This window comes from Sinohyriopsis cumingii, chromosome 7, assembly GCF_028554795.1.
Source record: "Sinohyriopsis cumingii isolate HCF-2022 chromosome 7, ASM2855479v2, whole genome shotgun sequence".
Taxonomy (NCBI): domain Eukaryota; kingdom Metazoa; phylum Mollusca; class Bivalvia; order Unionida; family Unionidae; genus Sinohyriopsis; species Sinohyriopsis cumingii.
The window spans coordinates 16,435,730-16,452,774 of NC_142967.1; the positions used below are offsets into that span (position 1 = coordinate 16,435,730).

Consider the following 17,045-nt stretch of genomic DNA (forward strand, 5'->3'; position numbering starts at 1 on the left):
TGATAAGACATTCATGTATACACTTCTAGTAAATTATACAGCATTGATAATACACTCGTGTATGCATTTCCAGTATAGTATACAGCACTGATAATACACTCATGTATACACTTCTAGTATAGTGTGCAGCATTGATAAGACACCAGTGTATATACTTCTAGTATAGTGTACAGCATTGATAAGACACCCGTGTATATACTTCTAGTATAGTGTACAGCATTGATAAGACAATCATGTATACACTTCTAGTATAGTGTACAGCATTATTAAGACACTCATTTATATGCATTGATAAGACACTCGTGTATACATTTCAAGTATAGTATACAGCGTTGATAAAACACTCATGTATATACTTCTAGCATGTATGTGTGTGTGTGATTTGTATTTTTAACGTAGCTTTAACAATTTTTCAGTCATATCCCTATGACAGCTGCAGTGTGGCAGTTTACACTAACGTCTAGCACTGGGGTATCATGCTGCAGACATGTAGCATGATGTCCCACCCAGTCACATTATCCTGACACCAGGCCGACAAGTCCTAACACTAACCTTTTAACGCTGAGTGCCTAGTGAGGCAGCTGTTAGTACCACTTTTGTAAGTCTTTGGTATGACTTGGCCAGGGATCGAACCCACAACCTCCCGCATCTGAGGCAGACACTCTAACCACTAGGCCACCGGTGCGGTTCACTTCTAGTATAGTACACAGCATTGATAATACACTACCAGAAGATTATACAACAATGATAATGCACTTATGTATACACATTGTTATATATACATGATTTAATTTATATCTGATTTAATGTAATTGTTTGTTTGTAAGTTTTACATTTTTTTATACCATTACTTGCTATTGTAGTGTAATTTTATTTACCGGAATATAGTTCAGTTCTGACTGATTTGTTTTAGTTTTGACATAAGGAACTTTATAGAAACTTTGTATCTAATGATGGCGTAGTTCCTGACCTTGATTCAGAACCAGTAAAAGGTGTAGTAAACAACCTTTTTATTTTATTTTAATTCTTTCTCAGAGTAAGATTCATAAAGTGGAAACAAGGCCATACTTGGAGTACATGACAAATAACATGTATCAATTAAGTTTTTCCAGAGGATTGACCCATATCTGGGCATCTGTTTTGCACTGCAGCTAGAATTATTACTGATGTTTTGAGATAAAATTGTCATTCTTGCCATAACACCTGAGAAGTTAAAGTGTTTTATGCTGTGACCAGTTTTTACGGCTAATTATTTTATTTTATTTTAAAGAAAAGTGATTCTTTTCCCTGGAAATACTAGTGCTCTAAATTAATTCTTGGACAAGGACATTTATCAAAACTTATACAGAATTCAAATTGGAATATTATTTTCCGTGATTCAACAAAGAACTGTTGATACATCAGTATGATGCTGAACACAGTATATGTGATCACCTTCCATTCTGGATTTCATCGGGAGTCAAACTCAGTTCATTAGGATTTGTTTTACCAGGACTTCTATTTTTTAATTCTTGGATTATTCTCGGATTATTTTTGGATTTGATTCATAAAACCGTTAAGTTCTTTTTTCCATTTTCACCTTGTTTTTCTAGGGAAATAAATTACTTGTTACATTTTACAAAGCTTATTGTCTTCACTTTTATCTTGCTACATTTTGTCAGAGCCTAAACACGTAACAACATTTAGTCTAGTATACAGCATCTGATAAGACACTCAATCTTCCCCTTTGTGATCTTAAACTTTATACAGGAAGATACCAATACAATGTTCAGTACCCATGAATTGTGATACATGGATCTTGAGTTTTAGACTGGAAGATATCTGTACAGTATTCAATACCCATGAATTGTGATACATGGATCTTGAGTTTTAGACTGGAAGACAGCTGTACAATGTTCAGTACTCATCCAATGTGATAGATGGACCTTTGGTTTTATACTGGTAAATACCTGTACAATGTTCAATACTCTTGAATTGTGATACATGGATCTTGAGTTTTAGACTGGAAGATATCTGTACAATGTTCAGTACCCATGAATTGTGATACATGGATGTACAATATTCAATACTCATGAATTGTGATACATGGATCTTGAGTTTTAGACTGGAAGATATCTGTACAATGTTCAATACCCATGAATTGTGATACATGGATGTACAATATTCAATACTCATGAATTGTGATACATGGATCTTGAGTTTTAGACTGGAAGATATCTGTACAATGTTCAATACCCATGAATTGTGATACATGGATCTTGAGTTTTAGACTGGAAGATATCTGTACAGTGTTCAGTACCCATGAATTGTGATACATGGATGTACAATATTCAATACTCATGAATTGTGATACATAGATCTTGAGTTTTAGACTGGAAGATATCTGTACAATGTTCAATACCCATGAATTGTGATACATGGATCTTGAGTTTTAGACTGGAAGATATCTGTACAATGTTCAATACTCATCCAGTGTGATAGATGGACCTTTGGTTTTATACTGGTAAATACCTGTACAATGTTCAATACTCTTGAATTGTGATACATGGATGTACAATGTCCAGTACCCATGAATTGTGATACATGGCTCTTGAGTTTTAGACTGGAAGATATCTGTACAGTGTTCAGTACCCATGAATTGTGATACATGGATGTACAATATTCAATACTCATGAATTGTGATACATGGATCTTGAGTTTTAGACTGGAAGATATCTGTACAATGTTCAATACTCATCCAGTGTGATAGATGGACCTTTGGCTTTATACTGGTAAATACCTGTACAATGTTCAATACCCATGAATTGTGATTCATGGATCTTGAGTTTTAGACTGGAAGATATCTGTACAATGTTCAATACCCATGAATTGTGATACATGGATCTTGAGTTTTAGACTGGAAGATATCTGTATAATGTTCAATACCCATGAATTGTGATACATGGATCTTGAGTTTTAGACTGGAAGATATCTGTACAATGTTCAATACCCATGAATTGTGATACATGGATCTTGAGTTTTAGACTGGAAGACAGCTCTACAATGTTCAGTACTCATCTAGTGTGATAGATGGACCTTTGGTTTTATACTGGTAAATACCTGTACAATGTTCAGTACTTGTTTATTGTGATGATTTGGATCTTGGGTTTAATCCTGGAAGACACATGTACAATGTTCAGTACTCAACTACTGTGACTAATGGCTTCCTCAACATTTTTATTATCCTTAACTTTTTAAGCATAAAGCTTAAAGTCTTAAAAAGTTTATGTTCTCACCTTAATAACAATGAAGTTCGAATGCTACAACTTTCACTCTCTTTTTAACACTGTTTCCTCCACTAACTTGCTAAGTTTCATTGGTTATTGTTTCCTCCACTACACTATCTTGCTAAGTTTCATTGTTCATTGTTTCCTCCACTAGCTTGCTAGGTTTCATTGTTTACTGTTTCCTCCACTAGCTTTCTAGGTTTCATTGTTTATTGTTTCCTCCACTTGCTTGCTAAGTTCCATTTTTTACTGTTTCCTCTACTAGCTTGCTAAGTTTCATTGTTTAAAGTCAATCAAAGCTCACAAAATTCAGAAATACTGTGCCAGGCCTGCCTGAAGTACTAAGAAAAGTTGCTAAAATGTATACAATGATTGAAAATAAATGAAGTAAAAAGAATATTTTGGCAGGAAGGCTCACCTGATACCCTGGCAACAGTTCTGCAAGTGTCCCAGCTTGGTTTGGCCCCATGTCACCACCCTTCGAGTCTTCATATCGAACTTCCTGGAATCCCACTATGTCAGGGGAGGCTGAGTTAACAATCTGTATAATGAAGGCCTACAGATTAACTGTAAAGCTAAGAAATAACACTGGTGGTAAACATCTATTACATTACATATTAATATGGCAGGTGGTTCTGAGAACTCCACAGCATGGATCACTTCCAGAACCATCAGCTTCCATTCATTGACTTCACTTTAAAAATTATATCTACAGATTCCATGTATTGGAATTTCATGTAGAGAAACAATGCAACCTGGGCTTATTTTTGCTAAGTCTTGCAAAAAGCTGGTTAGTAGAGAGAGGTAAATTATATTAGGAATGGATGCTGTATGCCAAAAGACTTTCAAAATATTTTAACACAGTCAGCCTGCAATGGCTTTTGTATAATACAACAGATACAGAAATTACCAAGAAAACAACTAAATACATGAGACAGCTATTTATATCACAAGTGTTGGAAATATTAAAGCCATGTATGCCAGGTTTCTTTCTATCATATTTGGTCAAACTCAGTTTATTTAGAACAAGTTATTCAAAGGTTTGTCTATTTTCAGTAGCATGGCCCATATCTGATAGTGGTTTGGCCTCATTTGAGCAATTTTGAGAGACCTTGATTCTGTTGCGCTGTTTTCTGTAAGTTCTTAGGTTGTGCCATTTTTAATATAGACAGCCATATTTTGATTACATTGGCATCATTTGAATACATCTGAATTAAATTTATCTTATGATTATATCTATCAAATCTGGTCAATTTTGCTAAGGGCTTCTTAAGAAGACATTTAAAGGGTGTATATATTTTTTTGTACTGGCAGTCATTTAAAGCGTCTATTTTTAGTACTAGCAGTCATTTAAAGGGTGTACATATTTTTAGTACTGGCAGTCATTTAAAGGGTCTACTTATTTTAAGTACTGGCAGTCATTTAAAGTGTCTATCTACTTTTAGTACTGGCAGTCATTTAAAGGGTCTATCTAATTTTAGTACTGGCAGTTATTTAAATGTCTATTTTTAGTACTGGCAGTCATTTAAAGAGTCTATCTGTTTTTAGTACTGGAACTCATTTAAAGGGTCTATCTATTTTAGTACTGGCAGTCATTTAAAGGGTCTATCTATTTTAGTACTGGCAGTCATTTAAAGAGTCTATCTATTTTTAGTACTGGCAGTAATTTAAAGGGTCTATCTACTTTTAGTACTGGCAGTTATTTAAAGGGTTTATCTACTTTTAGTACTGGCAGTCATTTAAATGGTTTATCTATTTTTAGTACTGGCAGTCATTTAAAGAGTTTATGTTCAGTACTGGCAGTCATTTACAGGGTCTATTTATTTTTAGTACTGGCAGTCATTTAAAGGGTCTATCTATTTTTAGTACTGGCAGTCATTTAAAGGGTCTATCTATTTTCAGTACTGGCAGTCATTTAAAGGGTCTATCTATTTTTAGTACTGGCAGTCATTTAAAGGGTCTATCTATTTTTAGTACTGGCAGTCATTTAAAGGGTCTATCTATTTTTAGTACTGGCAGTAATATTTGATGGTGGATCTCCATCATGTGAAAAAAATGTAAAGATGCAGAATAGCATCATTTTAACAAATCTGAAAGAACTTTATGCCATGATGCTTTTGATTTAAAGCTGTAAAGCAGTTTTAAGAAGTCAATAAACTGTTTTCCTGTTTTAACTTTGACCATACTTGATCACTGATCGTCATAGTATGAACAAATTTAGTCAACTCCTGATGAGCAGTTTTTGAAAGAAATCATTTTAATGTTTTTCTGTTTTTAGTAACAGTGGCAATTTTTTATACAAACTGGTAAAATCTGAGCGCATCTGAAAGATCATCATACCAAGATGCTGTCTCTCATAATTGGAAACATTCAGGTAAGCAATTCTGGAAAAGAAATTCAAAGATTTGCTTTATTTTTAGCAAATATTATATCTGGTGGCTAATTAGTCTTATGTAAACAAATATGAACAATATCATTTCAGAATGATGTAAAATTTGGTGGCATTCTGTTATCATTTGAAGGTTTTCAAATTTTTGGCAACCATGTCTCTACTTGATAGCAGTTTGGCATCATTAGACACTAAAAGAACTTCATACCAGGATGTCTTTATAAAACTGGCCTAATTATGGTAATTGTTTCTTGAGAAGTGTTCCTTGCTTTAAATAGCAGCAGTTTTTGTTAAAAATTCATTTAAAGTTTTTATTCTTTTTAGTAATGGCAGCCAGATATGATGGCAGATTGGCATCCTTAAATACAAGCACTTTAAGCCATGATTCTTTGTCTAATTTGGTCTAATTCCATGGAGGGATTCTTGTGAAGAAGATACAAATACAAGCTGTGAATGGTCAATGTGCCACAAATGAACGGTCAAGCCATAATCTCACTTGGCTTTATTGTCAAGTGAGCCAAAACACACAAGGCCTGTAAAGACACAAAATACATAAGGCCTGTAAAGTCACAAAACACATAAGGCATGTAAGGACACAAAACACATAAGGCCTGTAAGGAGTCAAAACACATAAGGCCTGTAAGGAGTCAAAAGACATAAGGCCTGTAAAGTCACAAAACACATAAGGCCTGTAAGGACACAAAACACATAAGGACTGTAAGGAGTCAAAACACATAAGGCCTGTAAAGTCACAAAACACATAAGGCCTGTAAGGAGTCAAAACACATAAGGCCTGTAAGGAGTCAAAAGACATAAGGCCTGTAAAGTCACAAAACACATAAGGCCTGTAAGGACACAAAACACATAAGGCCTGTAAGGAGTCAAAACACATAAGGCCTGTAAAGTCACAAAACACATAAGGCCTGTAAGGAGTCAAAACACATAAGGCTGTAAAGTCACAAAACACATAATACCTGTAAGGACACAAAACACACAAGGCCTGTAAAGACAATGTTCAACAGCAGCAGTAACATCCACAGAAGATTAAAATTTCAACATATCTGACCCATCCATCATATAACTCTACCCAACATTTCAAGTAACAAATGTAATTCCAGACTCAGACCTGCCAACTCTAATGAGACTGTCTCAGTAAGGCAGTTGATTTTTTTCCGTAATATATACCAGTTTTCAGTAAGGTGTAACAAAATATCAATAACCGCTATTGTAAAGCTGGGAAACGTAATTAAAAGTTTGACGTATCGATGATAAACATTATATTCAACTGAAAAGTTTGTAAAGTATGCGTAGACTTTACTTACCACTAGTACAGTTGCACAAACTCAAGTTCCAAACCCTATGCAGCTCAATGGCTTGTTGCTATCTCTCAACTTGATATAATTCTTGGGAAATTCTTTTCCATTTCACACGATGACGGCAATCATATATCCTGCCACAAGACCTAATCAAATTGGCATGTTATGTCCAATAAATGTAATGGTGTTCTTTCCAGCTTATATTTACAAGAATCTGAATACTCCTTTTTATTCTTCTGTGTTGATTATTAACACTTTTCTAGAAGCTTATTTTCCCTTTCCTCTTAAACATGCATTTCTTTCTGGACACCATTTTAAAAAATTATATAATCAACAGCTGGATCATGCAGATGCTTCGCACGAACAAATAGCTGCAATTTAAAGCATCTGCAGTGCTGCTGTAAAGTTAGTCTGGTTTCCTGACTAATTTCACTTATTCTAAGATGAAGCCCAGATCCAAATAAAACACGGATGAACCAATTATCCGAATTTTTCAGCAATGATCATTTTTCCATAGTTTTTCCTAGTATGCCATAAGTCTGTATTTTAAGGGTATTTTTCATAAGACTTATGGCAAAAGAGTTGGCAGGTCTACAGACTGGGATATATTATAAATAACATGAAACAAAGAATTTGAATTGATCTGGATATTTCCAAGTAATTTGTGCAACTGAGTAATACGTTATAATGTAGGGGCTTTAACTTCTATGGTTCTGCCATACTGCACTATCAAACACAGAATGATATCAAGCTATTTAATAACTTACCTTTTGTATTCCTTTCATTCTTTTCACATAATCTGTGCTTTTTCCAGATAGGGAATTCATGTTCCATATGTTATAGGACATAACAGAAAATGATGGGTTTGTTCCTCTTCTATACATAGTCTCTGATGAATCATATTCGTTATCATGGCAATCTTCTGGATCATCAGAGTGACTTTTTCCTGACTGGTCAACTGGAGTTGTAAGATCAATTATATGACTCCTCTTTAGTTTGTATTTAAAAGCCTGCAGAGAAATTTCATGCAAATCCAAACCTCCTAATATGACTTTTGGAGAGAAAAGGCCTTGATGGAATAAAAGCTCCTCTGACTTTGAAAGACTTTTGTTAGAGTTTTGAACAAAAAAAGTATGTGAAAACATGTGCATCTTGTCAGTGGGATAGCACGATATTGTGATATTGTGAATATACTCCAAGTTTCTTTTCTTCCATAAAAGATGCAGATGGTATGTCACTCCAAGTATAAACAAGCTTGTCATCTTGTAAAACGACCCCCTGTTATCCATATGTTGTGTTTCTATATATACAGGATAGACGTCACTTGGAGCGTATATCAGACTCTGAAATAAAAGTGTAAGCAAGATCTAAGAAGAAATAATTTTGAATCAAATATACATAGCTCCCACTTACTGAAAATATTAATTTAACAGCACAAATCAACAAAAAAAGATGACGCAGGTTATTCATTCATTACTGTGGCAGAATTAAACATGATGGCAAGAAGATTTTCAAGTCTTTCACAGCTTTGCTGAATATAATGTGGATTTCTGCTTTATTCATGGGTTCACTGGTAATAACCATCTAGTTTAAAGTACTGGAAGACACCAAGCATAAGAAATAGCTTTAACTACATTACTCCACTATCACTGTACAGCTGTCAGTTAATTGCTGATATCCCTATAGGCAAGTAATGGACAAACAACCATGACAGTCATATTGTTGGCTTTTCTACTCCACTGTAAATCAATTGCTCTATCCCTCTAGGTAAGTACTGAACAAACACCACATAATAGTGATATTTTAGCTACCCTACTCCACTTAATTTGATTACTGATACGCCTATAAGAAAGAATGGAACAAACACGAAATGACTGATATTTTTAGCTACTCCACTCCACTGTACATCTAATGCTGTATCCCTCTGAATAAGCATTGGAGAAAGCATCATTTTAATACCTTAATTTCCAGGTATAATGAGCTACAAACAACATACACGCTAGTACGCTTGCAGATCTTGATCTTTCTGTTTCTATATCATTATGATTTGACAGAAATGTCATCGACCAGTGTCAGTGTGTGGATTGCTGCATAAGGAAATGATACAGTACTTACAGTACTGATGCAAGTACTTACAGTATGACTATATACAGTACATACAGTATGACTATATACAGTACTTACAGTATGACTATATACAGTACTTACAGTATGACTGTATACAGTACTTACTGTATGACTATATACTGTAGTATGACTATATACAGTACTTACATTATGACTATATACAGTACTTACTGTATGACTATATACTGTACATACAGTATGACTATATACAGTACTTACAGTATGACTATATACAGTACTTACAGTATGACTGTATACAGTACTTACTGTATGACTATATACTGTAGTATGACTATATACAGTACTTACATTATGACTATATACAGTACTTACAGTATGACTATATACAGTACTTACTGTATGACTATATACAGTACTTACTGTATGACTATATACTGTAGTATGACTATATACAGTACTTACATTATGACTATATACAGTACTTACAGTATGACTATATACAGTACTTACATTATGACTATATACAGTACTTACATTATGACTATATACAGTACTTACTGTATGACTATATACTGTACATACAGTATGACTATATACAGTACTTACAGTATGACTATATACAGTACTTACAGTATGACTGTATACAGTACTTACTGTATGACTATATACTGTAGTATGACTATATACAGTACTTACATTATGACTATATACAGTACTTACAGTATGACTATATACAGTACATACAGTATGACTATATACAGTACTTACAGTATGACTATATACAGTACTTACTGTATGACTATATACTGTAGTATGACTATATACAGTATTTACAGTATGACTACATACAGTACTTACAGTATGACTATATACAATACTTACAATATGACTATATACAGTACTTACATTATGACTATATACAGTACTTACAATATGACTATATACAGTACTTACATTATGACTATATACAGTACTTACAATATGACTATATACAGTACTTACAGTATGACTGATGCAAGTAGTAACCATCAGCCCTAAAAATCAACATCCTGGATTTGATAACTTAGGAGTCAACAGACTGCTGCAATATTTTGCAAGCAAATCAACTTTGGGATATGAAGGCTGGCACTATAATTGTTTACCAAGAGTACTAACTAGTGCCATTTCCATTCCAGTTCTGGTTTCTATTCAACTTTAAGTAATTATCATTATAGTGTTATTCCCCTCATATTTCCCCTCTTTCCCTTCATATTTCCCCTCTTTCCCTACAATGTTTCTTTTTCAAACTAATACAGGTATTTATTTAATGTTTCTTTGTAAAGAATTTATTCCAAATATCATTTTAGTAGCTCAAAAATAAATTAAATTAGTAGACAGTGGCAACTTTTAAAAAATCTGCTTACACCTGGACAATCTACAAAAGTTTTAATTGCCAAATACATGCATGTTACTTTTAATTATATGAATCACCATCTGAAAAATCTGATCATCATAAAATGACTGGTAATTTTTGGTGATCAAACAGTACAACACCTTCTCAGTAAATTTCCACTGAGGAAATTGCTTTTGTTTCCATTCACAACACTCAAACTCTTTTACAATATAGTTTAATTATATAAAGAAGAAAAAGTCTGATTAAATGTTCAAAGAGTAGAGTTCCTTTATCCATGGTAATTCCCACACTGTATTGTATTATACAATGTCATATGTCTAATTTATTGGAATTATGATTTTTAATGTAGCTTTAACAATTTTTCAGTCATGTCTAATTTATTTAAAGAACTGAAAAAGATTTTACAAAGTAATAAAGTGACCATAAAAACCATAAAACCTACCTTTTTTATCACATCCTTAACAGCAAAATCTACTTCATCAAATTTATCTGATTGTGGTATACTGTTTGGAAATCTATTCGCAATGTATCTTTTGGTAAACTGAAAATAAATTACACAAAGAAATAGTTTCAATACAGCAAATTATAAAAATTAAACAAAAAAGAACAGCACATTTAAACCCCCATCACATTACTTAGCCACATTGATCATAATTTGAAAATTATTGCAATTTCAACCTAATGTCTATACTCAGCTGTTGCCAAGAGCCCTTTAGGATACCAGGTCCACTAGTCCATCTAAGCAGCCACTATCAAATTTACCAATTTTTTCAAGTAAAATACAGTATATTCCTTCAATAATAGTTACCTGATCATAATACCTAAGGAGAACTAATACTACCTCACAAATCAAGCCCACCCAAGCTAAAATTCTCTAGCTAAAAAGATAGAAGTTTTCTGCCCACCTAGGTGGCCATTAGAGTGATCTCGGATTGATAATGGGATTGACACCAAATCCCATGAATACTACAGTTATGACTGCCACAGGAGGCATGCTCACTATATGAATCTAATTGCAAGCAGGTTGGGATGGTGTTTGTGTAGTACGATCTGTTAATTATTATTGAATACACATATTTTACCAGAAAAAAATTGGTTTCATCTTCAAGATACATTACCCACTCATAATACTTTAGGAAAATAGGTAGCATATGGACTGAGTTACTTCTTTTACTCCGGAGAGGCCATTTATGAGATAACAACTGGAGAAAGTTGACTCGGATCCCATTCTACAGCATGGATAATGTTAGCTAAGAGTTTTGCTTGGATGAAATGCTTGTGGTGACTTCATAGCAAAATTAATTTGATTTCTGATTTTTTTATAATATGTGGAACGAGTACTCCTATTTATCCAGGACAAAGTGTCTGTGCTGATATGTCATCCTTTCCCTTTCCGAGGCATAAGAAGAGGCGTGATCTTCCTTCACACACTGGCTCAGTCCTTCAGAAGAAATAGCCCTTGACCATGAGAAGAAGTAGCCAGAGTAGACAATTATTTCACTGTAAAAGCCAGATTTCCCATGAATGGGAGTCTTTTCCTGGCCATCTATATTTATACAGTCCCATCATATCGGAAGTGCAAGTACTTCGATCAATTGATAAAATGTGTCACACTATTTATGCCTACTGTTGCTAGTGCAAGTAGGAAGCAGGTCATATATGAGAGGTGAACTAATGAAGCCCTCAAGAGTGGTTCAAACAGTGTCTTAGTCAGCCTGGTTAAAATCCATGATAGATCCACTTTGGGCACAAAGTCAATATCTTTTGAAATGTCAACTCGGCATTTGACAGAAATAAGAAACCCTTCCATGTAGATTCCCCTGCCTGCAGCTGAATGCTTTCCATTTGGCTTTTGTCTTACATATACTGATATGCAATAGATGATCCTGAGTGAGCCAATGGCAACCTGGACTCAGTGGAAGGAGATATGTACCAATTGTGCTTGCATCTGTGCAAAAACTGTCAACTCAAAGGTTATACCTGCAAAGGACCAGCCAATTGTAAGCCAAGGGAGATTTTCCCATTTCTGAGATGAGACCTCAAATGTATTGTTTGTTTTGACCACCACTGGGAGAATTGTATCACTGTAATGGCCTCATAAACAGGCAACCAAGGGCAGTGATTTCTACTAGACACTACGCTGGTCATCATCTGCAGTGTGTACTTTATGGCACTATGTGGATTAGGCTAATCCAAGAGAGTGCCTGTACTACATAGCTTCTGCATGGACAAAGATCATTCATCTGGTTGCCAACAATGGACAATCGGCTGTGGTACTGACCCTCTGTGATCACAGCCAATGTCAGAGTTAATTCATATATATATATATATATATATATATATATATATATATATATATATATATATATATATATATATATATATATATATATATATATGTGTGTGTGTGACTGCAAAGTAGTGTGTGTGTGTGTGTGTGATTAAGATTTTTAACATAGCTTTAACAATTTTTCAGTCATATCGCTATGATGTCTGCAGTGTGGCAGTTTATAGTGATATCTAGCACTTGGGCATCATGCCACAGACATGTAGCATGATGTCCCACCCAGTCACATTATCCTGACACCAGGCCAACCAGTCCTAACACTAAGCTCTTACTGCTGGGCACCAAGCGAGGCAGCTGTTAGTACCATTTTTGTAAGTCTTTGGTATGACTCGGCCGGGTTCGAACCCACAACCTCCAACTTCCGAGACAGATGTTCAAACCTCTAAGCCACAGTAGCGGTCAACTGCAAAGTAGACACCAAGACTAGATTAACCGAGAAAACTTACAGTAATATTAAATGAATATTCTATATGACACACCAAACTTGCACATATTTCAACACAGCTTTTCAATGTCAGGGTTACATTAGTGACAGATGCTGGTAGATACCAAATGCACCTAAGAATCTGATGAGGGTAAAGTGATGATAATGAAAAGCCAGAAACTTTGTCGTCAAAGAAGGAAAGATAGACATTTATAGATGGAGAATACTTCCCTTCAATGAGAAAACTCATTTTGCTATAAGATTGAAAACTTCCAAAGTTCTTGTAACTATGTATGTGGATTGAGTGTGCTACTTAGCATGACCAGCAGTAGTATCTTATGAATTCACCAGATTTGGCACCAACAATGGTACAAAGGGGAGATAACTATCTATTTGACACCTAGGTGGGCAGATGATTTTAGTATTTATGCTAACAAGTTTGAGCCTGGAAGGGCTGGATTTACAAGGCAGTAGTGGTTCTCCTAAAGTATTATGATGAGGTAACATATCTGAAGAAGTTTATGCTTTACACCTGAACATTCTATTGCAAGTGATGGATCATCTGTTGATTTGGTTATTAAATGTTCTAGTTATTATACCTGGGTTTTTTTTCAATTGGTAAATTTTGATGCAGTCACTTACCTGTGTCAAGTACTATGAAGGTGCAAATAATTGCACCTCACTAAGGATGTTAATTGCCAGTTTTATTACCATTTTATGGGTTTTGCATGTCATCTAAAGAATACAGAAAAGTATAGTATTGGGTGGATAAGGTACCATATAGTACCTGTCAGTGAACTTGCATTCCAATATTTAACAGGAAACACAAAATTCATTACAAGATCACATTAGGAAACATCTCAATAGTCCTGTTTAAATTTATGATGAAGTGGTCAATCTTGTGATTGGCGAAAATGATATTAAAGATTTCACTTATAATTTGCTGGTCAAAAGCGAATACCCAACTCCCCTGTCATTACAATTACAAGAAACATGATCTGTTTTGCTATAAGTTATAACAAACTTGTCCTTTATTTTGATGACATAAGCATATAATCAAGTTTAATGAAAATGAGATCAGAGACATGGCCTCCAGCATGATGAAAAAAAGTAGCCAATCTGATGGAAGATCACCTCATTAATATCAATCAAAATGGCACATATCAAATTCATCCAAGATACTGATGATATAAACGAACATTTAAAATTTAAATGAAATCAGACCAGAAATCTGGCCTTCAGGGTAGTAACAACCAATTCATAATGGATAGATGGCACACGATTCACCATGGACAGATGAAAATATGATTCACCATGGACAGATGACGTGATTCACAATGGACAGATGAAAACATGATTCCCAATGGGCAGATGAAAATATGATTCACCACTGACAGATGAAAACATGATTCCCAATGGACAGATGAAAATATGATTCACCACTGACAGATGAAAACACCATTCACAATGGACAGAAGAAAATATGATTCACAATTGACAGATGAAAACATGATTCACCAGACAGATGGTACACGATTCACCATGGACAGATGAAAACATAATTCACAATGAACAGATGACACATGACTTGCAATAGACAGACACGATTCACAATGGACAGATGACACATGACTCACATTGAACGGACAACACATGATTCACAATGGACAGGTGACACATGACTCACAATGAACAGACAATACATGATTCACAATGGACAGATGACACATGATTCACAATGGCTCTAGCAGAACATAACTGGACCTTATGAGTCTATTTTGGTTTCAGGTTATTTATTTTTTTATTATTCATTGAAACTTGTGCAAACATATGTGACTTTTGTTACTGAATGCAGGTTTTCATATTGTCCCAATGTAGGTGTTTAAAAAATGTTTGAAAAGGAAGGTTTTAGCGGTTCTTACATTTAATAAAGGGTAACATGTCCTTCTAATGTTTTCATGGATGAGGCTTTTCCTATGAACACAATATAGTTACACAAATAGTATCCATTATTAAAAGCACCAGTGATCGAATGAATATTTTTAAGTGTGGTTCTCCCAATATTTGTCATTTGATTATTAACTAGAGGCTCTTTCCAACAAAATACAAGCTCCTCCATATTCTGAAAATGATATTAGTGTGTCATTCTTGTCATCAATGGGAAACAACTGTGTCTGAAAAAATATAAATTCATAAAGAAAAAAGAAAAAACTAATGTCCAAATTAAAAGAGCTCAATCATGAAGAAAAGTAAAATTGAACGAGCATCTTCATCATTTGCATATAAATTGAAAATTTTGTTTATTTTTTTTATTTTATTTTATTTACGTACATGGTTACATTTAACTTACCATGTATAATAAACAAATGTTTGTATGCAGTGGTGCTTAAATAAAATAATTTTCTGGACACCCAGTACTATTCGATCAATACTTTATGGAAAGTGTATGTGTGTGTGAATTGGATTGTTAACGTAGCTTTAACAATTTTTCAGTCATATCGCTACGATGTCTGCAGTGTGGCAGTTTATACTGATGTCTAGTACTGGGGCATCATGCCAGAGACATGTAGCATGATGTCCCACCCAGTCACATTATCCTGACACCAGGCCGACCAGTCCTAACACTAACTTCTTAATGTTGAGCACCAAGCGAGGCAGCTGTTAGTACCATTCTTGTAAGACTTTGGTATGACTCGGCCGGGGATCGAACCCATGACCTCCTGCATTCGAGGCAGATGCTATAACCACTAGGCCATTGGAGCAGTTTATGGGAAGAAAACTATGTACATGAATTTTTAGTGCAGAAAAAGACAAACTATAAACACTTATAAAAACAAGAAATCTGAAATGCAACCAATAATAGTCACAAATCCTCATTCCAATGGGTATGTACTCCAGATGCAGGTGGGATGTGTGGTGGGTTGGGTTGGTGAAGAAATATGGAAGTGATGGGATCTGTGTTTCACAAATAAACCCCCAGTTAATTTATAGTAACCTTTATGACAGTGGAGAGATGCAGATCAATCTCATCTCTATCTCCATATTTCCATTCCAGCTTGAGGACTCCACCATATTCAAGCTGTGGACTCTGATCTGGAATGAGAAAACTATATGATATGTATTAAACAAAACCACTTGGTAACACATGTGTGCATTCTTTTGCATTTTCTAATTATTTTCTTTCTTTGTACCTTTATATTCAAGAACTTCACGAACACCCAGCCCACACTCAGCACACAACATACAGTACAGCACATAGTGTGGTAATATACGGTATTAACATTCTGTTGCTACTAATGTTCTGACAGTTACAGGTTACCTGAGGTCAGCTCCAGGCTCCACATACAGTTGTAATTGTAACCCTTTATTATGTGCCTTATGATAACATTAGCCTGAGAAACTAGTGTGCATGTGATTTATTTATTTTTTTAGTCAATTGTACCTAATCTAGCCATTAAAGTAGTTAAACCAAGCCATGTTTTGTGTTATTTAGCAAAACATAACATGTTGTCAGAAGTGAAACTTTTGGAAAAAGTTGGATTAATACCATTAAGAATAATACTGAAATTTGGATACACAAGTTTATGTGTTAATTGTGACATCATGGAAAAACTCAATCAGCCACCTGAAATGGACTTTAATTCCCACCATTCAGCAGAAACTTGGATGAGGTGGAAGCAGACTATACGATGCAGTTTTACTTAGATGTTACGCTTGCAGACAAAGAAGACAAAGACAAATTCAGTGCTTTCCTATATATTACTGGTCAGGATGGTAGAGACATTTACAACACATTTACATTTGAGGCCAATAAAGCTGAAA

At 34.6% G+C, this 17,045-nt stretch overlaps 1 protein-coding gene across 3 annotated transcripts in view; it reads right to left on the reverse strand.

Moving 5' to 3' along the window:
• LOC149794777 (uncharacterized) overlaps positions 1–17,045 on the reverse strand; it is a 48,353-nt gene that overhangs the window by 13,719 nt on the left and 17,589 nt on the right. For 2 of the 3 annotated variants that reach the window (XM_089964424.1, XM_089964422.1), the window contains exons 2-5: positions 16,219–16,316; positions 10,895–10,993; positions 7,739–8,314; positions 3,685–3,807 (exon numbers count right to left, since the gene is read on the reverse strand). In XM_089964424.1, the coding sequence (XP_089820550.1) occupies positions 3,685–3,807; positions 7,739–8,314; positions 10,895–10,993; positions 16,219–16,316 (896 nt within the window). The remainder of the gene's footprint in view (positions 1–3,684; positions 3,808–7,738; positions 8,315–10,894; positions 10,994–16,218; positions 16,317–17,045) is intronic. The other variant, XM_089964423.1, reaches the window with a different exon arrangement.